This window comes from Conger conger, chromosome 2 (assembly GCF_963514075.1).
Source record: "Conger conger chromosome 2, fConCon1.1, whole genome shotgun sequence".
Taxonomy (NCBI): Eukaryota; Metazoa; Chordata; class Actinopteri; order Anguilliformes; family Congridae; genus Conger; species Conger conger.
In genome coordinates, this window is record NC_083761.1 from 25,019,505 (window position 1) to 25,043,897 (window position 24,393).

Below are 24,393 nucleotides of genomic sequence, written 5' to 3' on the forward strand. Positions count from 1 at the left end.
TGACGTTGGTTAAACATTGCAGTAACGTTGTCATAACGTTTTCCCCGCAGTTGTCGGGCATGGCGGGGATAGACGGGAACCTGGTGACGCTGTTCCAGGAGGAGCACGGGCGCGTGATGCAGCTGCTGCAGGGGTTCAGCTTCTTCCCCGAGAGCCAGCCGGCCCTGCGCAAGCCCTTCGAGAAGAGGAACACCGACCGCCAAGTGCCCCGGAAACAGCTGCTGGGACCGGTGAGCGGCAGAGCCCTACCTGTGTGATGTTCACACACACACGTACACACACACACATACACACACACACACACACACACACATACACACACACATACACACACACACACACATATGCCCACACACATGCCCACACACATACACACACACACACACACACACACACACACACACACACACACATATGCCCACACACATGCACACACACACACACACACACATATGCCCACCACACACATACACATACACACACACATACACACACACACACACACACACACACACACACATATGCCCACACACATACACATACACACACACATACACACACACACACACACACACACACACACACGCTGACACACTTGTCTTCTGGTCATTACTCTGCTGTAAATGCACTTAACACCCATCCTCTCCTTGTAAATAGCCATTTATAAAGATCAATTTTGTTTTTGAAAAAGTGTTTTATAATTTACTCCTTGGCCTAATCTAGGATATTACTAGAGTAGTCTAGGATATGACTAGATTTTTCAGAAAGGATTTTTATGTTCAGAAATAATGCCGTGAATTTATCATGTCCACCCCTATGGGGTTGAGTTATCCTGCCACCCAATGCTGATAATACCTTTAAATGCACTGTTTAAATGTATTGGTACCCTTCTCTCCCTCTTATCTCTCTCCTTTTCCTCTTTCCAAACCTTTCTCTCTCCCCCTCTCCATCGCTTTTCCTATCCTCCCCTTCCCTTGCCTTCCCTCTCTTTCTCTTCTGCTCCCCCACTCCCTCTCCCTTTGCCTCTCTCCCTGTCTCGCATGTCCTCTCTTCTCTCTCACTGCAGCCTAACTATGCACTACAGACGGAGGACCACCGGGCGGCGCTGTTGGCCCGATACGGGCCGGAGAAGCTCTTTCAGGCTGAGAGGAATTATAACGCCACTCAGGATCTGGACATGTCTCTGCTGGAGGGGGACCTGGTGGGGGTCATCAAGCAGCAGGACCCCATGGGTAGCCCAAACCGCTGGCTTATCGACAACGGAGGTACCAAGCAGCCGCCCCCTCACTGTAAACTTACAACCCTCGCAGTTAACCTGTTTGTCTAACAAGACACCCTCCCCCCTCGCGGTTAACCTGTTTGTCTAACAAGACACCCTCCCCCCTCGCGGTTAACCTGTTTGTCTAACAAGACACCTTCCCCCCTCGTGGTTAACCTGTTTGTCTAACAAGACACCCTCCCCCCTCGTGGTTAACCTGTTTGTCTAACAAGACACCCTCCCCCCTCGCTCTTAACCTGTCTGTCTAACAACAAAACACCCGCCCCCTCGCTGTTAACCTGTCTGTCTAATGGACCAGTCCCCCTCACCTGTAACATGCCCATATACTGTGTGTATGTGTGAGTGTGTGTGTCTGTCGGAGCAGGTGAAGAAACCTGTATGTGCCTGTGTGAGGGGGCGAGAATGTTTGAGCTTGTGTCAGTGTGTATACGTGCGTATGCGTATTTTCGCATATCTGCATGTGAATCGGTTATTAACGCCCGTCTCCTCTTCCCTCTGCAGTCACTAAGGGTTTTGTGTACAGCTCCTTCCTGAAGCCATACAACCCCCGCAGGAGCCAATCGGACGTTTCCATAGGAAGCCACTCCTCCAACGAGTCGGGGTACGGAGGCTCCTCCCCCGTCTTTTCCCGACAGAACAGCAACAGCACCTTGACCTTCAACCAGGAGACCGCAGCCGTGAGCTTCTCCACGGCCCCTCCCCCGAGCGTCTCCGCCCCGCAGGACCCCGCCCCCTCCCGAAAGACCAATCACAGGGACGCCCCGTCGCCCTGCCGCAATCCCGCCTATCAGAGGAGCACGTCCGACTCCTCCCACCGGAGCCAGGCCAATCACAGGGACCTGCCCGACTCCTCTCACCGGCATCCCGCCAGAGACCCGTCGGAATCCTTCCACGGGAACCCGGCCAATCACAGGGACCTTTCCGAGGACCCGGAGACGAGCTCCTGCTCGTCGAGACCCGGTCAGCAGTACGGGCGAGCCGACCCCGCAGCCTGCGGGTCCACGCAGCGGCGGAACGGAGACTGTGACCCGCCGAGAGGGGCCCCACAGCCCTACGAGGACCTGTCCGACCCCGAGCTGCAGGCCGAACCCGACGGACACCAGGTACTGCCCTGCTGACACCTGCGACCCGCGCTCGGTCCCTTCAGTCCCGACGGGGCTGACGTAGCTCCACGCAAATCCCACGGGGTTTCAGCCTTCTGTTGAGAAAATTGAGAATTTTGTAGGGTTCTAAAGGAAAGCGTCACCATTTTGGGAGATATACCTTTTTTTCAGACTTACCCAGACATTTTTGTGCATTTACTGGCTCATAACTGGCTCCGACGGAGGAAATTGTAGGGATGACACAAGCCTTACATGTGTAATATGGCTAGGGCATAGAAAACTGATGCGTCTCTCTCAATCTACTGATACTGATACTGATACTGATACTGACACTGGTACTGGTACTGGTATTGATATTGATATTGATATTGATATTGATATTGATATTGATATTGCAGATCAGTTAAAGCTGTTGGAAAGTTATTTTACTATTTTTAATCCTGAAACTCACTAAAATAATTCAGGTTATTTGCTTCAACTCTGAACTTTCATTTTCCACAAAAGGTGTATGTAGTATTATCGACTGAGTGTCCGCACTTTCTCCCATTGAGATTTCTTCCACTTGTCAGTCTATAATTTAACCAACAATTGAACTGAGTAATAGTACTGGGGTGTGAATATGGTATGTGTATTATTCATGGCCTGTTTTTATGTCCACTTCTGACATAAAATGGCTTTAGAGGGTAATTCCTTCAATATCCCTCAACAGACCATTTAAGTGTCTGAGTAAGAACAATTAGCAGCTTCTTACAATTCTCAGGTGAGGGTGGGCTAAGATGGAGAATCTTTTGGGTTTAAATACTTTTCTGTGCTCTATGTATCTTGCCTGGTGTAATTGTGCCAAAAAAAGAAGACCAGATGGTGGGATTTGCGCTTGAATGTATTTCACAGGTTGCAATACACCAGGCGAGCTCAGTAAAGCATAGAAGAAAATATATGAATCCAGGTCTGGTAAAGATAACATCATAACGAAGTAATGGCGTTTATAATAGTGACATATTTGATTTTGTTTCTCCAGATTTACTACGCCATCTACCCGTTCAGCGCCCGCTGCGCCAACGAGCTGAGTATCACGGCCAACCAGCACGTGCGGATCCTGGAGTTTCACGACATGAACGGGAACCAGGAGTGGTGGTTGGGCGAGGCGGGCGGTCGCCGCGGTTACGTTCCCTCCAACTACATCCGCAAGTCCGAGTACACCTGAGCCGCGGGTGGGCGGGACCGACCGACGGGGGGTCAGACTGCGAAAACGAGCCCGAGCCTCGGGATTGGGCCGGCTGCCGCGGGGGGTGGAGCCAGCGGGTGCCTTATTTGTGCAGAGCGTCTGCCGTGAGCTGGACTGAACTTCTGTGGGAACTTTTCAGTGCTGCTGACATGCTACACACAGATATATAGAGAAACGTACCCATATATATATTATATATGATTATATTTATAGGTCTTCTGTTCTTTTATTTCTGGAGTTCCCGTAAAGGGAGCTTTGGCTCGCCGCCGCCACAAGACTGCGGGTGAATTGGGTTTTGTGCCGTGGGAACAGAAGCGGTTCTGTTCTATTGTTTTGTTTCTTCCCCCCTTTATGAATTTGCATTATGAACATCAGTAGTTTTCCTGGAAAGAGCAGTCGGGGCCTGGGACTCTGAGCCTTGTGAATTTTGCAAGGTTTTATATCGCATCCACCTCAAAGCACACAAATACTTTTTTAGGTTTACGCACGCTTGTGGTGCTGTATTGTCCTTACGGAGATCAAGTTCATGTCCAAATGCACAATTCACTCACCTGAACAGTGTGGAGGAGGCACGAGTGAGGTATGACAGACAGCCATGGCTACAACAGCGCCGCCCTGTGGGACGGGAGGACGAGTGGCAGGCATTAAAACTGAGGCAGAAATGGTTTGGTGTAGGAGACATTGGGCTCATTCCAATTGCTTATTTACTTTTTTCTTTTCCTTCTCCTTCATCCTGACCTGAAAAATTGATTGAGGTCCGCCATCTATAAGGGCATTCTAACCCGTTAAATGTCCCTTTTAAAAGTATTAGTTAGCAACTCCCAATCATGAGTGCACCCTTTGCAGAATAATTTTTTCAGAAGGTATAAATGATTGTACCTGTGGATCCACCTTTCCCCATCTACCATGCATCTGCCACCTCTGTCACCGACGTGGCTTCCAACTGACGTTTGGAGGAGCGAGGACATCCCGATCGCCTAATTCACGCTTTCTCGGTTTCCCAGTCTTCACTTTCTTTTTCTAGCCTTTCTGATGGGTGGAGCTCGGAGTAGAAAAAGGAGCAAGGAAAAGAAAATGGAGGAGAAAAATAAGCCATTGGAATGAGCCCATTGTGTTGCGCCCTTCATAGGCACTTTTGGTCATCCTTTGAGAATATTAAAAGTTCCAAACGTGTATCGCTAAACTTCAACTGCAAGTGTTAAAGTAACCTTTTCTGAAGTGGAATGCAGAGTGGAATTTGAATTGAATATTTCAGTGGATTTATTATCTTCTAAATTATCTGTTTTCTTCTGATGTATTGTGTGCTTACAGGGCTATGTCCTTAGTTTGTACCAGACCAAACCAGGTCAAATACGTAATCATTTTGGATTTAAGTTTTTTTTCTATGCTTTACTGAGCTTGTCTGGTGTATTGGAACCTGTGTAATACTCACAAAATGTGCCAGCCCCTCATAGATGGCTTACAAGGCAAGATCAATCAAGTACAGAAAAGTATTTGAATTCAAAACAATTAAGTATTTGACCCAGGTCTGGTTTGTGCTCGGGACATCCAGTTCAGCTATTTCACAGGGTTTTCAAAATGTTTTTACATAAACCGGCTGCGGCGTGGCATAAAGTATTAATAACATCGCCGTAAAAACTGGCCCCAGTGTCCCTAAATCAGCAAACTCCGCCACTTACAGTACAGTCCTTCTGCTGTAAGCAGCTTTTCTTTAAGAATAGTGTATTTTTGCTAGCCTTTCAGTTTCTCTTTCTTTCCTCTTTCCAAAATAGCAGAAAAGCTGTGTAAGTCGGCACGGTGGAAGTTTAGAAAGGAGAGACAATGCCTAGAGTGCTGTGGTTGAAGTATTTAGTTATCGGATTGGATCCCAAGTCAGGTCAAAGATTGGCAGAACCCGACTGTCTGTGGAGTGTTGAAATACATATAGCTCAAGTTGTCTCCGGGCAACTGTTCCCAGTGGGCTTGCAGTTAGGTGATGTTAGACCAGGGGTGCACAACTACGGTCCTGGTTTTTGTTCCAACCAATTACCTTAATTTATTTTTCGGACAGCTCTAGAAATTATGTTTGTTCACTCCTGTACTTGAGCACAGTACAATCTTTAGGATACACTAGCAGTCTGCAGCTGCTCCATATACAAATGTCTGATCAAAATATTATTTAGCCAATGAAAAAATTAAGAGCAGAAGTTGGCACAAAATCCTGAAGTGGATCGGCCCTTGCTGTGCACCCCTGTGCTAGACTAAGAGCAGAATGATGTCATCACCGACCGAGCGTGCTTTCGAGCCAAAATCCCGAGTGAAAACGAAGAAGGAACTCTGCTGAATGGAGCTGGACCAAGAAATCCTGTGAAATGCAATGCGATTTGTATGCCAAAATAGGGAAGGAAAATTATTTTGCTCTTGCAGAATTGGAGCTGGTGCGAGAGCGCCCTCCAGTGGCCACATTCCCTCACTAATCATATCCATCATGCCGTGTCTGGAGATGCGTTCACGTCTGTGTCAAGTGATTTTTTTTTCATTTGAATAAAAACAAATCAGTTATTCTGATAATAGATGCCTTGGAAAAGCCTGTCTTGTGTGTCTGTGTCTCATATTATATTTACTATTTTACTCACACTGTGTAATTCACATTGGCCCAGTTTCGCAGACGGATTTACAGACAATTTAGTCTATGTCCGTTAATCTGTGTCCGTGAGGCTAATATGTTAACATTAAGTGACTTCATCCCTAGAATAGTTAATACAGGAATGATAAGTGAAATATAAGGGTGTCATGATATTTCCATTTTGGTCTCATGTATGCCACTTGAGCAGATAGACTGCACTTCATTCATCAGTTTGACTTCTAGCAATCAAGAGAGGAATACAGCAACAAACACCTTCAAACCACAACACTGTTTATCCATCCCCCTTCTCTTTAAACATGCTGATGTTGAAACGCCATTGGCTAGGTAAATTAAAACCAATTTTCAAACAATGAGCTTGAATTATTGTAGTTATACAATTTTTTGGTACAGAATGTCGGGCCATCGACTGTAGCCTATACATTGAAACCTGAATTTAAGGACTATAAACGCAGGCAGCGGGTAAGTCAACATGTCAGTGAGCCTTTTTCAATGATAGTAAGGGATTTACAATGGTCTTGTACGAATGTTTTAACACAGAAATCCTACATACTGTACCTTTAACATGAGATCAAAACAAAAAGTGCAGCCATAAAAAGGGATTCTGAAGTCCAAGCATTCACCATGGTTCGGTGTTATGGGTTATACCATGCTGTTTGGTACGGAAAGATTAATGCAATGCTGTTTTTGGTCTCATGACATAAACGTCACATTAACAATTTGTCAGGTGTATTCAACCGCTTCCTTAGTGAACGCTTTCTTATACATCCACTGTCTAGATTTGATTCTAGGACTTTGATTGACTTTGGAGTCATATTTGCATTTGTCAACATGAGGACCAGAGTAGTGCCAATGACATTCTTCAAGAGGCAGACATGGATGTGTCATTGACTACTCTCCAAAGAAAACTTCACAAACAAGTCTACAAAGGCTACACTGCAAGATGCAAACCACTCTTTAGCTGCATAAAAAGAATGGCCATGTTACAATTTGCTAAATAATACTGCGGGGTTCTGGAAAAAGGTATTGTGTACAGGTTGACTTGTATGAGAGTTCAGTCAAATGCCTCAAAGGTCATTGGATAGTGCTTCTTCCCACAGCAAGGCAATGATACACCAATGCCCACTAATGGCCTGCAGTGACTGCAGTCAGTATTCAGACCCCTTCACCTTTTGCACACTTTGTGTTGTACAGGAGATTTCAAATTTCCATTTTGCCCATCAATCTACACCCAATAACCCAAAATGACAAAGTGAAACATGTTTTTAGAAGTTTTTGCAATTTTATTAAAAATAAGAATTTGAGATCTCATATACGTATTCAGACCCTTCATTCAATACTTTGTAGAAGCCTCTTTGGCAGCAATTAAAGCTTTGAGTCTTCTTGTAAGTTTTCTAGATGCTTTGCACGCCTGGATTTCAGCTGTTTATTCTTCCTGGCAGATCCTCTCAAACTCTGTCAGATTGGATGGGAAGCATCTGAATTGCCATCTTCAGGTCTCTCCACAGATGTGGAGTTGTCCCTGCCGCTGAGAAGCACGATGCTGCCACCACTATGCTTCACCTTAGGGATGTTATTAGTCAGGTGATGAGCATTGCCTGGTCTTTGCCAGACACAGTGCTTGGAGTTCTGCCCAAAGAATTACATTTTTGTCTCCTCAGACCAGAGAATCTTTGTCCTCATGCTCTCAGAGTCCTTTAAATGCAAGCGGCTGCCATATGCCTTTTACTCAAGAGAGGCTTCCGTCCACCTCTCCTGGGAACACTCAAAGCTTTAGAAATGGTTTTATACCCTTGCCCTGATCTTTGCCTCACCACAACCTGACCACAATTTGGAGTGCCACAGGGGGCTGAATACTTATGCAAATGAGAGATTTCAGTTTTTGATTTTTAATACATACCTAATTTTATAATTAGCCCCTGGTAATCCTGTCCCCCCTCTGTCTACAAATAATATTACTCCGTTTGTCTGACTCCAGACCATTCAAGCATATAAACACCATTTTAAGATAAGAAAACTATCTACTTTCAAGACTTAAATTATATTTCTTCAGAGTAAGACTGTGGTGCCATTTCTGGTGCTTTTTATCCATTATTTCTAAAGCTTTATTATACAATTATATTATGAAATTATTATATACAATTTTCTGATTTTCTGATTGGGAAGCACATTGAGACATTTTTTTCCACATTGAGTGTGAGGTAATTCTGTTGTAACCACTGATAGACCCCTTTCATGTGAGCTGTTAAGACCTCAGGTGTCTCATTTGTTGACCTAGTTGATGTATGTATCACTGTGTAGTCAGCATAAAGTTGACTACCAGCCCTAAAGCAACTTTCAGGTAAATCATTAATATAAAGACTAAAGAGCAATGGGCCTACGATTGATCCTTGCGGAATGCCTATTTGAGTAGGTTTAAAGCATGAGCTTTCAGAACCAATCTGAAATGCTCTCTGGATTGTAAATATGAGGCCACTAAGCTTTAGGCTTGCATCAAGAAATTAAATTTGCACAACTTAGACACAAGAATGTCATGGTTTACAGTGCCAAAGCCTTTTTCAGGTCAAGAAACGCTGCTCTCACGACATTTCCCCCATCCAAGGAGGTCTTCACAGATTGCCATTTCTGTTGAATAACTTTGTCTAAAACCAAATGTTGTTTCATTATTGTTCTGCTACTGCTTTTTCGAGCACCTTCGATTGGACTGGAAGAATAGAAATTGTAATTATATGATGCAGTACATTTACGTATGCCTTACATGATAAGGGGGATATCCATCTGTCACACATGAAACATCCCTGAGAGGATATATATATATATATATATTCTTTTTTTTTTTCTTTCTTTTTTTTACCTTTATTTTACCAGGAAATAGTCCCATTGAGATTTACGCCTCTCACAAGGGAGTCCTGGCCAAAATGGCTTAAAATAGAAATAAAAATAGATTGTGTATTAGACACAGCAAGACACAGAAGAACATAGACAATATACAAACAATTTAGGCTGTAAAAACAAGTGCATACAGTGTCCATTGTGTCGTGTATAAGCAGTTTCTAAAGTTATTAGTATATTAAGATAGATTATTTCTTGTAGCTGCTTCTATGCTGAGGGAGCAGCATAGCTAAAAGCTTTTTCTAACATTAAACAAAATGAAGTCATGTGATCTCAGTGCATATGAATTTGTGTTTATCGACAAATAACTTGAGTAGGAGCTGACCTAGGACAGCTTTAGGAATCAAAATCAACTGATGAGAGTGAGGGCAGCCCAGCTTTCTGATACAGGGTACAATGATGTGTGCAATAAGTGGAGTCAGTCATGAACAGTCATGAAGCTGCATGATAAACACTGTCCAATATGTTTAAACAGGATTTACACAACGGATTGCAACATCGTTCTATTTTACATAGCGCCTCTAAAAATGAACAAAACATCTTCTACCTTCACCCTTTAAGATTCTGTTACCATTTCAAAATCAAACTGCCATTTTTTAGCAAACTGAATAGAGGGTATGAAGCAGTTTTAACCCGGTGTTACCACTGCTTTCAAAACACTTTGGGGTTTTGGTCAAAGTCTACAGTGGAAGTAAACAGAGACCTGGCAAATATGACCAATGAACTATCTATCTTGGCTGGCAGTCTAAATCAACTGAAATAATTGGCAAAGTTTGTCGAACCGCCCACATTTTGACCATAGTAATTGTATGCATTGTTAGACTGTTCTCTGTGCAAATACATTTTTTGCATAGTAATTATGCAAAACATACTTTCAGCAGTTTAAAATTAAAACTGACAAATGCGATGGTAAGTATTAATTGAGCTCAAACTATCAAACCCCCCGTAAAGTTTTCAAGCGGCTCATCACCTTTCACCCACCCCGCAACACTCAAACACATCCAAAGTCCATTGACCTGCGTGGGGCTTGAGAGCAAAGAAAATAGAATTACAGTGATTGGACGAATCATGGATGAGACTTGAAAATCAATGCATGGAGCAAATGTTGACATTGCTAAAGTTCAGAAAAGACTAGCATTAACGGTGAAGCGGTGCAGATTCACTGCAGCTCCTACGGACAACAGGCAACATGATTTTAAGGCTGACACTTTTATTATGTGTGTGTGCAAGCTTCATGCCAACCTCTGCTGTAAGTTTCATGCATGCTTTGTATCTACAGTATTGGCCTATTGACACCCTTTAATGACTTCCATTAATAATACATTCATTGCATATTTAATTTCAAGTAAATAATATTGAATGAAAGTCTTGAATGAAAGTACTGAATGTTAAAGGATTATAAGGGTATTTTTCTTGTTTTGGTGAAAGGCTATAAATGATGGAATTGTATCGAAAAAAATTTGAGTAAATTGAATGGGCTCTCTCTGCTGTACAATGCTTGATTTGGCTAACGCATAAAAAGACACTTTACTCATGAAGAATTTCAATTTTCCCTACAGCAAATACTGAGTTTTGGTTCGACTGGTATGTACCCTACTGCTTTTTCCAAATTCCTTCAATCTATAACCAACCATAATGTGTGTAAATGGTTATATTTTTTCCAAACACAAAAAAGTATATTTATTGCACTTACAATGAATCTATACAACCACAATAAACAATAGACAGGCATGTGAAGCTAAATCCTGGTCTGACATAAACATCCCAGAAATGAGCAGCAGACAGATGCCATCTTTGACTGATATATTTTTATTTGAGTGATGAAATGAAATGGTGGGCATCTGAAACAAGATTCTGACTGAGATGGAACCATGCTCAGCATTAGAGTATTTTATTAAATAAATACTACAAGAGAGTTTACCGGATACAGTGCCAATTCTGCTGTAAGAAAGGCATCATTTCAACAGATTTTCAGACTTTTCACTGTATATATTTGTTGCTTCATTACTTTTTTCAGACTACGAGTACTATGAAGTGCCAACAGTATCTGAAGATGAAAACTTTGACTGGATCTACGATTATATGGACACAACCGGTAAAACACAAACACCTATGACAAATGACTGTGAAAAATTCTAAATTAGCCTCTAAATATTCTAAAACTCCACCAATTCTGGGTCACCTAATATAAAGTGTTTAAAAACACGTTCTCAGTTAATAGAAAAATGTTCTTGGGATTATGAAACACCTATGAACTTTTACCCTGTGTGTAGAGAGTGTGCGTTAGAGTGAACGTATGCGCGTGTAAAATGTTTCCATATTTGAATTCATGAGTAATTCATATTTACATTAGGTGTGTTTCACATTTAATTGCTCAAATTCCTGAGCATCCATTTATTTAAAAATGATCAGAAATTTAATAATTTAACTTTTTACCTTATACACTGCATCAGTAATGTCATTTAGACTTATACTATTAACACTTCTAAGAAATATTTTGTCTTAATTTTACTGCAGTGCTCATGTCACTGTTTCTCAACTTGATGCTCAATTATTAAGACTAATTTAAGTGTTCATTTCATATTTTCCTATTATTGTTGAGTCTGTAATAGAATTATTATTATTATTATTATTATTATTATTATTTTTTTTTTTTTTTTTTTTTACATTTCCAGCTTATTTGGTGACTATGGATTGTGTATAGAGTCCACAATTGAATTTGGTGGTTAGTTAAATTCAGTCCCCTCCAAAAGTATTGGAACAGCAAGGCCAATTCCTTTGTTTTTGCTATACAGTTGAGTTTGTAGTCAAAGTATGTACATGTGATGACCGATCTGAATTACAGCTGGTATTTGTATCTAGATTTGTTAAACAGCTTGGGACATATCACCTTTTGCATCAGACCACCCAATTTTTAGGTGAGCAAAAATATTGGAACATATTGACTGGTGTTTCTTGTGGCCCAGATGTGTTGTGTTAGATTGATTAGTTAAACAATAAATATTTCTGAATGTCTACTCCTGGTTTTAGCTTTGGGTTTTACCTGTGACAACTGCATTTGTGTTAGAAAAGATAAACCAACATGAAGACCAGAGAGCTGTCTTTGGGAGAAAAGCAAGCCATTTTGAAACTTAGAAAAGAGGGGAAATCGATCAGAGCCATTGCACAAGCATTGGGGATAGCTTGCACAACAACTTGTCCAGAAAAAGAAACAAACAAACAATGTCCACAGGGCAGGGGTGAAGGTATTTCAATCAACTGTTTGAAGACTTTGAGAGCAGCAATATCAAGGCTATACCACAATATTAAAACTGCTCATTAATAGAAGGAATCGGAAGGCAAGATTACAATTTGCAAAGGAGTACAGAGATGAGCCACAAAAGTTCTGGGGCAAAGTTTGATGGACTGATGAGACCAAGATTAACCTCAACCACAGCCATGGAAAGGCCAAATTGTGGAGAAAGAAGGGATCTGCTCATGATCCAAAACATACAAGCTCATCTATGAAGCATGGTGTAGGAAGTGTCATGGCTTGGGCTTGCATGTCTGCTTCTGGAGTGGGCTCACTAATCTTTATTGATGATATAACTCATGATAGTCACAGCAGAATTAATTCAGAAGTGTACAAAAACATGCCAATTTACAGAGAAATGCGTCCAAACTAATTGGGAGGAACTTCATCATGCAGCAAGACAATGACCCAAAACACACTGCCAACACAACAAAGAACTTCATTAGGGAGAAAAAGCGGAGGGTTTTACACTGTCCAAGTCAATCACCAGACCTTAACCAAATTGAGCATGAATTTCACCTCCTGAAGAGAAGATTGAAGGGAAAAACCCACCGAAACAAACAACAAATGAAAGAGGCTGCAGTAAAAGCCTAGGAAAGCATCACAAAAGAAGAATGCAACAGTTGGTGATTTCAATGTGCTGCAGGCTTGATGCAGTTATTGCAAGCAAGGGATATGCTACCAAATATTAAGTGTTATTTACTTTCATATTCTTAAATACTCTCTGTTCCAATACTTTTGCTCGCCTAAACATTGGGTGGTCTGATACCAAAGGTGCTCTGTTCTAAGTAGTTTAAAACATCTAGGTGTGAATACCGGGAAATAACTCTTGTGTTCCTCTTTTTATCTCAACCCCAAATGTATTCAGTGTATTGCAAACAAAGGAATTGGCCTTGCTGTTCCAATACTTTTGGAGGGGACTCTAAGTAATTGTTTTGGATTCCAATACATTTCTGTGCTTTACTGAGTTTGTCTGGTATTTTGAAACCTTTGAAATACTCTCAAAATGTGCAAGCCCCACCATCCGGTCGTCTTGTTTGGCTCAATTGCACCAGGCAAGATCAGTTGAACGCAGAATAATATTTGAACCCAAAATAATTACATTCTGTATTTCACCCAGGTCTCTCTGGCGGAAATGTTTTTGGATGCTCTGTCACAACTGACATTTGCAGTGCTCCACAGAAGTGCATGTCACATCAGTACATTCACTGTTTTAGTGTTTTAGAGTCTTTCCCTCTATACGCCTGAGCCCTCCCTGCCCTCGCCTTGTCTGAATATAAAGTTCCATGTGGAAAGATGTGGAAGCCTTGTGCTCTGCTCTTGTCTTCCTGCCCTAGACACCTGTTCTCCAAACCCATGTCACAACAACGGGAAGTGTGAACCTGTCGGGGACTCCTTTACATGCTCCTGCCCGGTGCCCTTCAAGGGCAAGAAATGTCAGAAAGGTACTGTGGCATTGCCTTGTTATTAGTTTCCTGACTCCCTACTTCCATCCCACAAAAATTAACTGACCTTTTGTATCTCTCCTTTGTCTGTTCAGTTCATGACTTTTGCAGGAACATCAGGTGTGGGTTCGGCGAGTGCGTCATTACCGTAAAGGCTCCTTACTACGAATGCAAGTGCACACCACCTTACCAGCCTCCCACGTGCAGAAGGGGTGCGTAGTCAATGCAAGTGAATAAAGAAGGGATGACTGGATGGAATTATCTAGTTCTTCCAGTTTATTCTGCTCTTCTTGAGCAACTCCAAAATTATGTATTTCTTTGATGTCCAATGTTGCAAATAACTTGTATGAAGTCCAACTTTTCATGTTCTTGCAGTACTAGTATCAGAGTTTGTAATATATCTGCAGGGATCTACAGTTTGTATGCAGTTGGAACAGCTAACTGAAAGGGACTTTCATGTATATCTACAGAACCTTAAAGGTACAATAGGTAATTTCGGACGCTTAACGGTCAAGAGAGGAATTGCAGCAACAAAAACCCTGAAACCACAACATGCACTGTTTTGGAAAGTTGACAGTGACAAACGCGACAGAGCCTGCCGTCTTTTCGTAGTGTTCTAGTAAGGAAATTTTCACTGAACAGGTGACTTTATGAAATGCTGACTTTAGTGTGCTGCACAACACTATTTATATGTTCTGTCTTTTTTAAGTTTTCACTTTACCACTTTACCACTTTATGAGCAAGCAACTTATTTGGCTATGGAACTAGCTGGCTACATAACTAAGATATGATAGTGTGCCACAAACAATGCAATTGCAACTTGCAGTTTGAGAGAAATAAAGGTTTACCTAAACACACATTATTCAACACTTAAAGAGATAAAAGGAACGTGTAGCTGCCAAAATTGCACTCCAGAGCAGCGATCACTGAAACGCTGTATACTATTGCTTATTATCCAAGTGAAGAATACATATCTAGTTATAAAACAATACCAGTTTGTTATTGGGAGCAATGCATTGGTAGCTTGCAATGCTCGCTACTATGTTCTGCCTCAGGTGGATATTTGTAAATTCGTCAAGCAAACTATGGCTAATTTTCTTCTTGCTACCAATACCGAACTGGTGTGTCTTCACTTGGATAATAAGCAATAGTATACAGAGTTTCAGTGATAGCTTGTCTGGAGTGCAATTTGGGCAGCTACATGCGGACAATCAGAATAAGCCCCCACCATTGGCTGTGGCAATTAGAACCATTAGAATTATTGTACAGCTGTGCCATGTGACAGCCCATCAACTGTATATTTAAACCAGAATTTAAGGACTATAAACACAAGCAGAGGGTGAGTCAACATGTCAGTGAGCCTTTTTCAACAATAGGAAGGGATTTTCAATGTTCATCTAACAACATTTTAACAAAAATGACCTATTGTCCCTTTAAAGGGTGTTGTTTCTTGTATTATATTGTCCATTAGAGGGTGCTGTTTCTTTCATTCTACTGTCCATTAGAGGGTGGTGTATTCTCCTGTCCATTAGAGGGTGGTGTTTCATGTATTATTCTGTCCATTAGAGGGCGATGTTTCGCAGATTATACATCCATCCATCCATCCATTATCTTAACCTGCTTATCCTGAACAGGGTCGCAGGGGGGCTGGAGCCTATCCCAGCATACATTGGGCGAAAGGCAGGAATACACCCTGGACAGGTCGCCAGTCCATCGCAGGGCACACACACCATTCACCCACACACTCATACCTAGGGCAATTTAGACTCTCCAAACAGCCTAACCTGCATGTCTTTGGACTGTGGGAGGAAACCAGAGTACCCGGAGGAAACCCACGCAAACACAGGGACAACATGCAAACTCCACACAGAGAGGCCCCGGCCGACGGGGATTCAAACCCAGGACCTCCTTGCTGTGAGGCGGCAGTGCTACCCAATGCACCATCCGTGCCGCCCAGATTATACATATTTCACATATTATGGAGGGGTGCTCGACGAGGTCCAAAGGCCCAAAGCTCAAAAAGTTTTGAGGTTTGAAGTGCTGAGGTATAAAACAAATACCAGCCTACAGATGGATCCCTTGCATGTGTGCACATGTAAAAAATGAATCTCTATGTTATCTTCCCACTAGCAATCCCCTGCAATCCCAGCCCTTGTCAGAATGGTGGGAGCTGCGTTCCAGGGCTGACTCGATCCACGTTCCGGTGCGAATGTCCCTCTGACTATACTGGAAAGTACTGCCAAGTTGGTAAGTGACTCTAAAGGGGCTGGAAATAGTTGCAATAAAATGAATTACATTATCATAGAGAGATGTATGCATTACACATCCACCAAATATCTATGTAATGTCTAAGTAATCACAAATAAAGATGGTTTAAGTTAAATGTTTGCATTTACTGATACCTTGATGCAGAGCAGGCTGATGTTAACCTTAGGGCTGATCAATTTAATTTCCCGTCATTTGAGGCTTTCATCAAATGCAAACATTTCACTTAGCTTAGTTTTTTGTGATTTATTTCATGCATGATTTAAAAGTATAGTTAGCGTCATTCTTTTCCATTTCAACGATAATTCTGTCGTATGAAACGCATTTCCTCAGTCGAATCTTAAGGAGACGCCAACTGTCTGCCATCGACACGGTTTTTGCATATTAAGTTACCTTCCCTAGCAAGATTGTATCTTCTCTCATGTCCAACGTTAATGAGAAATATTCCACATCAGCCAGTCAGCTAGCTAGCTAGCTTGGAATAACTACTTTTAAAAGCCTAACTATAGGCTAGTTAGTCTGATAACTAGCTGGTATCAACACTGTCACTGCCATTTTATTGTGTAGCTAGGAGCTAGCTGGCTAGCCAAGTGAAGTCACTTTGTTGCTGTTTGTTTATGACTAGCCTAATAAAATAACATAGCTGGTGATTAAGCTGAAAATGTTTTGTTCATGTATGCTAAGCTAGCCGGCCCCTTTTTGACACCCTCGCTTTACTGTACACATTGCTTTCCACTTTGGACATACAGTGAGACTGGCTTCTGTTAGGCCGTAGTTACTTACATGAAAATAAAATTGTAGTTATTTAATTCTTGGAAGAACAACCATGCTATTATCATTTGGTCAAACAAATAGTGACATAGAGGTGGGCTTAATTGACTGGAAATCTGGATTTTGACACCTTGATCTCTTGTTTCTGGAGCAGAATTATCCTTTCTGAGAATGTTTCGAAAAACTGGCTCAAAATCCATAGGATCCTGAGATGCAAAATAGGGATTTCATAATCTGGACAATTGATCCAGATTAAGTTTAGAAAAACTGGGCCCAGGAACATTTACTGTAAAGGTGTATGGCTTGCACAAGAGGTTAATTTATTTCATGGGTTGGTGTCACCGCTAAAAATTTTACATTTTCCAGCTGTGCAAGACTGTTATGAAGACAATGGCACAACTTACGAGGGTACGGAGAGTGAGACAGAGGAAGGGGAGGATTGCCTTTCCTGGAACTCTCACTTTGTCCTGGATAAGGCTGCTAGCGCCATCACCGAATACCAGGAGGATTCGAGGCTTGGCGAGCACAACTACTGCCGGTCAGATACTCCTTGAATGAGCCAGAATATGACAGCAACACTTTGTTTTGCCTTTTGGTTTTGCATCTGAAAACTTTGCAGCGTGGGTGGCACGGTGGTGCAGTGGACAGCATTGTGGCCTCAGAGCGGTTCTCTGTAAATTTGTCTCTGTAAAAGTGCCTTACTCATGATTCCCGGCGGCTGGTTCCTGTTAGTATGTGAACTGAAGGTTATGAATGACACCAAACCCTGCACTTCTCTCTAGGAACCCAGATGGAGACTCCAGACCTTGGTGTTTCGTTAAAAGACGGGACAAGCTTGGCTGGGGCTACTGCAAAGTGAAACAATGCTCAGAATCAGGAAGTGGCGAAGGTAACATAACCGATTCGATAAACCCCAGTCCAGCCTATCCCTGGCTGAACGCTACCATATATCCCACCAGCAATAGTCAGACAAATCTGTCTCATTTCAGCTACATTACAAACAGAAATCATGCTAATTTGAATTTGCATGAACATTGTATTTATGTACCGTAATTTTACCTTTTGACCTAATATTTAATCTAATGTTTAAAATAAACATTTCTCTGAATGCTTTGATGAATAAAGAAAAACACTGCATGTACTGCACATGAACATGTACTCTCACATCTTGGCAGTGCCCCCGACACCCCCGACCCCGAGCGAAGTAACGAGCCGGCCAGTGGACCCAGAAAAACCGGAACCCTCGACGCCCACAGATTTCTCCACCTGTGGGAAGCCCCAACCCACCCGCTCTACCGCCAGGATCTACGGTGGCAAGAAGGTCATCCCTGGGGCCCACCCCTGGCAGGTCTCCCTCCAGGTGCAGCCACCAGGCTTTCAAACTACCTTCTCTCACATATGTGGAGGGACACTAATCAAGCCCTGTTGGGTTCTGACTGCAGCCCACTGTATGTGAGTACACTCTCTTTAACCTCTTTAGAATCCAATATATGTATAGGAATATACCCTCCTGTACATATACAGCCCAATATATGGGAGTATACCCTCCTGACTGTACTACTATAGCCCAATATATGGGAGTATACCCTCCTGACTGTACCACTACAGCCCAATATATGGGAGTATATCCTCCTGACTGTACCACTACAGCCCAATATATGAGAGTATACCCTCCTGACTGTACTACTATAGCCCAATATATGCGAGTATACCCTCCTGACTGTACCACTACAGCCCAATATATGAGAGTATACCCTCCTGACTGTACTGCTACTGTAGCTCGCTATGAGTATAAACGTTTGACCGTACTATAATTGGAGTATACTGTATATGAATATAGTTTTATGACCGTGCTATGCACACAGCTCACTGCATACTTCACTGTCCTGACTGTATTACGACTGCAGCCCAATATACATGAGCATATTATTTTTCAGGGAATTCTCCTGACCATACTGCACATTATGAATGTGAATATGCTCTTGACAATAATGTGATCACACTGTGGCACAGTCACAGTTTTCTGTCCTGTCGGTGTCGTGGCCACACACACAGTCCTGCAGCTTACTGTATGTGAACTGTTTAGCATAATTAGAGCAGTATTACCTCTGACTGTATACACTTTTCAGTTCTAATCCCGGAGCACCAATGAGGGTTGTCCTGGGCAAGGTTGATCTATGGAAAGACGATTTATACACCCAAATTGTGGACGTTGAACGGGCTATAGTTCATGAACACTACAGAGAAACACCAATTTCCCTCCACAATGACGTTGGTGAGTCGTCCTTTTTGGTACTGATCTCTGACATAAATTACTACACGCAATGCTCTACAAATTACTATCCTCCAGTGCTTTAGAGTTTCAAAAGAAAGCAAAATTTACTCAAAATCTACTTTTATGGCAGTTGTTTTTTCTTTCTAATCAAGGAGATCTGTTATAAGGAGATCTTTTCTAATGGGTAATTATTACTCTCGCAGTAAACATGTTTGTATGCCTTCTTTAGAATGAAACATTTTAATCTATGGCATTATTCAACATCTTGCACAGATATGAGGAATACTCTACATGCGCAGCTCAATGTACAAACCTAAAGTGAGCGAAGTGGGGTCGCTGGTGCTCAATGAGATGCTGTCATTACGGGAGGAGGCTAGAGCCAACTGTGCACTACCCTGCAATTGTGCTTCGGCCTGTGGGGCTACTTGCCACGCAATCATGCGGTCCAGCTTTATATAACATATCGGACTGTGGGGCTCATTCATGCATTAGAACCGTGCTATAACAGGATGAGCCACCCAGCTGACCCTGGATATCTGTTATTTCAACGTGCATGTGTTTTTTTTTTTTCATTTTGCTCCTGGCTTTCTCTTCTGCCAGCCCTGCTGAAGTTGAAATCGGTTGATGGCAAGTGTACTCGTGAATCAAAGTTTGTGAAGACGGCGTGCCTGGCCACTGAAAAGCTCCCGGACGGAACACAGTGTACCATCACTGGATGGGGTGCCACACCAACATGTACAATCAGCCTTCATTTCTCTCAACTTACATAATTTCCTCTAAGAAAAGAGACATATTTTTTCTTGATTTGGTTCTGTAATCCACAATTTCAGATTTGTAATGCTCCAAACAATTCCTTTTGGTGAGCCTACTGTTTATTTTTTCTCATATTGGCTTCCTTGACTGTCATTGGCACAATTCTGGTCTTCATGTTGACATGGCTAATAACAGACTCCAAAGGCAATGAAAAGCCTAGAGTCAAGACCGGATACAATTGAACACAACTGAATATTCAGAAACACATGTGAAGCCATATCCCAAACATTATTGTGCCCTGAAATGGGGTGACTATGTATAAAAAGTACAACAACTCTAAAAGCAAAAAAGAAAAGTTAAAGTGTATTTTACCACATGATTGATTACAAATGAATACTTATGGAGTACAGAACCAAATCAAGAAAACCATGCCTTTGTCCCAAACATTATGGAGCTCTCTGTATATATTGCATATAATCTCCTGTTTTTCATGACAAGCTCTCATGGTGGGCTCACGCCCCTCCTGTTTTACAGCAACCTACTCCAGGCAGCTGCTGGATGCCAATGTCCTCCTGATCTCCCAGCAGCGCTGCTCAGCTGACTCCTCTTACGGAGGCAGGCTGGACGACAGCATGTTCTGTGCTGGATTCATGGGAGGAGGAACGGACGCTTGCCAGGTGTGTACCTGTGTGTACCTGCCCAGCTGTAAAATCCAGCGTGAAAATGTAACTGGTCAAGCTGGTCATAACACTTGTCTAGCTGGGTTTGAGCTGGTTAACCAGCATAGCCAAGCTGGTCATGAATCTGGTCTAGCTGGGTATCAGCTGGTCAACCAGCTAGTGCTGTTTCATAACCTAGATCGAGCTGTTTTTTTCAGCAGGGTGTGCTTGTCTGTGTGCACACATGCATGCACACAGGTGTCTGCATATATGTGTATTGTACAACTAGATATTTAAATGCCTTGAACCTGCAACCTTCTGGTTAAAATCTCAGTCACATAACCCTGCCTTGAGTGACAATGGAATGGAGATGAGCTTATTGAAACATTGCACATCAGAAAGTAGCAAGATGTCTACCCCTTTTTGTATGATCTCACTTTTTTCATAGATTTTCATCAGCATGTAGGACAAATCAATTAATTTCAGGGCCCCTAGAATGAGGTTCGTTGGCTGATATTTCTCACAGACAGCCTTAAATGGTTGAGCTCTTGTCAGTAGACACTGCGCTCAATTCGTCACAAGGTGCTTTTGATCCAATGAAAACCATAAAACCTATACATGGAAGGAAAGTATGCAGCAATTTCCCCAAATGTTCTAAATGAGCTCTATAAAGGGTCTGTGATGTGCCTGTAATTCATGTTGTCACGTGGAAGTAAAAAAAAATTAAAAAAAACTGAACTTATTTTCTTATTCTGTGTCTGCAGGGAGACTCTGGCGGCCCGCTGGTGTGTAAAAAAAATGAGACTCATTTCCTTTATGGGGTGGTCAGCTGGGGAGACAGCTGTGGAAAGAAGAACAAACCGGGCGTCTATGCCAGTGTGACCAAGTTCATCGACTGGGTCAACACTAATACGCAGGCTTAAACCCGGGAGACCGTGTGCGTGTGACTGTCCGTTGCACGGTGAGCAATGAGTATGTGACAATGGATATGTGTGTGATTGAAACCCCACGTGTGACCATATGCTTGCCTGTGCTCTTTGTAAATCTTAGGTTGTTGACCATGAGTACATTGTTGCTTTTCCACCATAGTTGACAGTAAAGACCAGACTAAAGAGTGCTTCAACAGTTTTTATTCTTAAAGATCATGGCCTACCCTACCCTGGCTACTGCACAGGTAGATTTTCACAAGGCTGAACCTGTCAGTCAAATAGTCAGTAACCTGTATAATTTCATTACCTGGCCTTTGGCTCTGATGGTCCAAAAGTGGACCACCGTTCATAAGCCCAGGATCAGATGATGGTCCATAACTGGAGCTTAAAATGAAAATAAACATGCTTCTGAATTAGCCTCAGTATTGAACTTCTTTTCATTCTGGATAAGCCTCAACCTTGCTCTGCTCCTCACTTGGAATCTGCATCGGTCTCGTTCTGCTCATCTTCACTTCAAACATACCTCAACCACCGCACCAAGTCAAATTTAGTTTATAGAATAAACATCCCTTCTTTTACCATCAAGCTTCTTCCATCAAATCTCTTTCTTTTTCTAACAGGATATACACCGATCAAGTCAATTCAAACATACTTTAAACATTCATAAACTACAAATCCATCCTCGGGTGAGGAGTCATATACATGTTCCATGCCCTGACCTACACTCAATGCTTATACGAAGGCTCTTTTAGGCTGCCATGCAAAGATCATTCATAATGTTAGTGATACATTAATATAAAAATTGATGATTTAAAAAAAAAAATCTTATTTGGCTGTCTGCAGTCAATTAAAGTTTTGTAGGCCGGCCCACTGTGTCGTGATTGGCAGAGACTCTACACGGTGGACTTGGACGACTTGACAGTGCGAACAATCTTCTTCCTTTTCACATGCAGGACCTCCATGGCATCAGGATTTACTCCTGGCTGCTCGTATTCCTCTACAGTCTCCACCGTTTCATGTTGTGAATCCTTCAGAGAAACAAGCAGAGGGTGAGAGAAGGGATAGGGAAAATAGTAAGAGAGGAAAGGCAGATGTTGGGGAGAATGAGAAAGAGATGACTCACTACTCAAAACGATGCTGACGCTGTGCCCCAGAATATTGGCGTGAGAATTTGCATGGATATACACAATTGGGTTACTTTGGTAGAAAGTAGTTTTTGATAAAACCATGCATAACAAGATTTGCGTTCAAGACAGCAGTGAACTAGTATGTTTGCAGCAAACAGTTACTGATTTAAAATGAACATTCCAATTAGCTCACCACCAACGCCTTATTACTGTAATACAAATGGATGTGACTTAGGTCTAAAAATATCAGCTAGCTGATTAGTTGCTTACCTGTGATTTATTTTTAAAGGTAAGAACAAATATTACATTGATTAAAGTGTATTATAATAACCAAATGATTTGTTCTCTCTGCCTTTTCATTGTGCACACCCATTTTTGTTCGCCATCCACTACCTTTTCAAACTGTTAGCTAACGTTTGTGCCGAATATGTGGTCTAATGTTAGCTAACTATTGCCATCTTCAACACACGTAAGGTCTGTGGATGCTTGTGAGTAACCGTTTCATTATATTCGCGGAGAAACGTTTTTCGAATGTCATTTTTTGCACACTAATGGGAAAAATGACCAACAATAGTTTTAACCAGTTGACAGTCCTAATATACAGTATATATCATTGTCTAGGTACACATTAGGAGGTGTGTCTCTCACCAGCATCTGCTGGTACTGGGCGATGGCAGCATCAGGGCCCATCCCCTCGCCGTAGCCCAGCTCGGCAGCCCTGCGGGCCATCTCCACCTTGTGGGAACCTGGGGGGGTCCAGCCCACACCTCTGATCCAGTTCAGGTCCGATTTGTAGTTCACCTGGAAGCACAAGCAGAAACTGAGACCCTGACAGATGCTGAGACCCGGGTGAATTGGGTGAGGGTTGGGTGAGGGTCCTAGGAGCGGCAGGGTAGCCTAGTGGTAGGGTGTTCGACTGGCAACAGTAGAGTTGCTAGTTCGAGCCCCCTGGTCGGCATATAGGGATGCTGACCTTCATGTGGAGGGATGAATTTGGGTCCCTAAACAAAGAAAGAACCCTGCCCTTGAGCAAGGCCCAACAATAAAAGGGTAACGGAGGAGCACAGTGCCCCCTGGTGGAGTGGCACTTACGTCGCTCTGCAGCTTGTAGGCCTGCTTGGCGTGTTTCAGGTTGAGCTGCTCCGGGTCGCAGGTGTACTGGTGCAGGTGCTGCCGGTAGCTCAGGTTGCTGGCCTGCGCCTGGCTCTTCTTGGCTTGCTGGAACTGGGGCTGGTCGGCGTGGATCTTGTACTGGGAGCGGGTCTCCTGGGACTGCTTCTTGTACTCGTTGGAGCTCTGCAGCTTGCCCACTGCGAGTGAGTGCTTCATCTTGGGGTCATCCTCAACGCAGCGGAGTCCAATCTGGTGACCTTTGTCCTTCACAAATGCCGCCTTGTACTGGAACTGTGCATATCACATACACATTAACAACATTAGATTGAATCCATTTAGCCTAGCAACAGTGAAATTACCCTGTCTATGAACACTCCCAGACCAGAGAGAGTCACATTAATGGTATTATAAGCAATTGAGCCAACCTAGAAACCAGGGCACAAAATAAGCACATAATAACAAGAGATGCTACAAATAGCAAATTACAACCAATTACACATAACTGTACAATAAACACAAATAAGTATACAATAAATACTGCACGTTATTTATAAATAAGTATACGATAAACAAACTGGGTCAATTGCAGTGTGCTTAGTTGCCATAGGTTTAAACTTCTAGACCTCAGATCTGGAATATTCA

General features: G+C 42.6%; 3 protein-coding genes across 8 annotated transcripts in view; 2 read left to right on the plus strand and 1 right to left on the minus strand.

The window, feature by feature from the left end:
• dnmbp (dynamin binding protein) overlaps positions 1-6,173 on the plus strand; it is a 73,225-nt gene extending 67,052 nt beyond the window's left edge. For both annotated transcript variants that reach the window (XM_061230889.1, XM_061230890.1), the window contains 4 exons: positions 51-230; positions 1,067-1,265; positions 1,781-2,382; positions 3,401-6,173. In XM_061230889.1, the coding sequence (XP_061086873.1) occupies positions 51-230; positions 1,067-1,265; positions 1,781-2,382; positions 3,401-3,586 (1,167 nt within the window). In that variant the 3' untranslated portion in view covers positions 3,587-6,173. The remainder of the gene's footprint in view (positions 1-50; positions 231-1,066; positions 1,266-1,780; positions 2,383-3,400) is intronic.
• A 4,495-nt stretch (positions 6,174-10,668) lies between these two features.
• Positions 10,669-21,927, plus strand: habp2 (hyaluronan binding protein 2). The gene is made up of 12 exons (XM_061230103.1): positions 10,669-10,706; positions 11,140-11,217; positions 13,752-13,859; positions 13,955-14,071; positions 15,990-16,106; positions 17,262-17,433; positions 17,678-17,784; positions 18,071-18,347; positions 19,025-19,170; positions 19,771-19,905; positions 20,458-20,600; positions 21,347-21,927. Exons 2-12 carry the CDS (start codon positions 11,205-11,207, stop codon positions 21,503-21,505), a joined length of 1,494 nt encoding a protein of 497 aa, XP_061086087.1. The 5' UTR covers positions 10,669-10,706; positions 11,140-11,204; the 3' UTR covers positions 21,506-21,927.
• Positions 21,698-24,393, minus strand: part of nrap (nebulin-related anchoring protein) — a 31,041-nt gene continuing 28,345 nt past the window's right edge. For all 5 annotated transcript variants that reach the window (XM_061230102.1, XM_061230101.1, XM_061230099.1 and 2 more), the window contains 3 exons: positions 23,731-24,042; positions 23,287-23,439; positions 21,698-22,539 (listed from right to left, as the gene is read on the minus strand). In XM_061230102.1, coding sequence (XP_061086086.1) covers positions 22,405-22,539; positions 23,287-23,439; positions 23,731-24,042 — 600 coding nt within the window. In that variant the 3' untranslated portion in view covers positions 21,698-22,404. The remainder of the gene's footprint in view (positions 22,540-23,286; positions 23,440-23,730; positions 24,043-24,393) is intronic.

Excerpts from the sequence above, each read along its gene's own strand:
- habp2 (XM_061230103.1), top strand. Across the intron at positions 19,171-19,770 it reads TTCCCTCCACAATGACGTTG|CCCTGCTGAAGTTGAAATCG; the intron begins GTGAGTCGTCCT and ends CTCTTCTGCCAG. Across the intron at positions 19,906-20,457 it reads ATGGGGTGCCACACCAACAT|CAACCTACTCCAGGCAGCTG; the intron begins GTACAATCAGCC and ends CCTGTTTTACAG.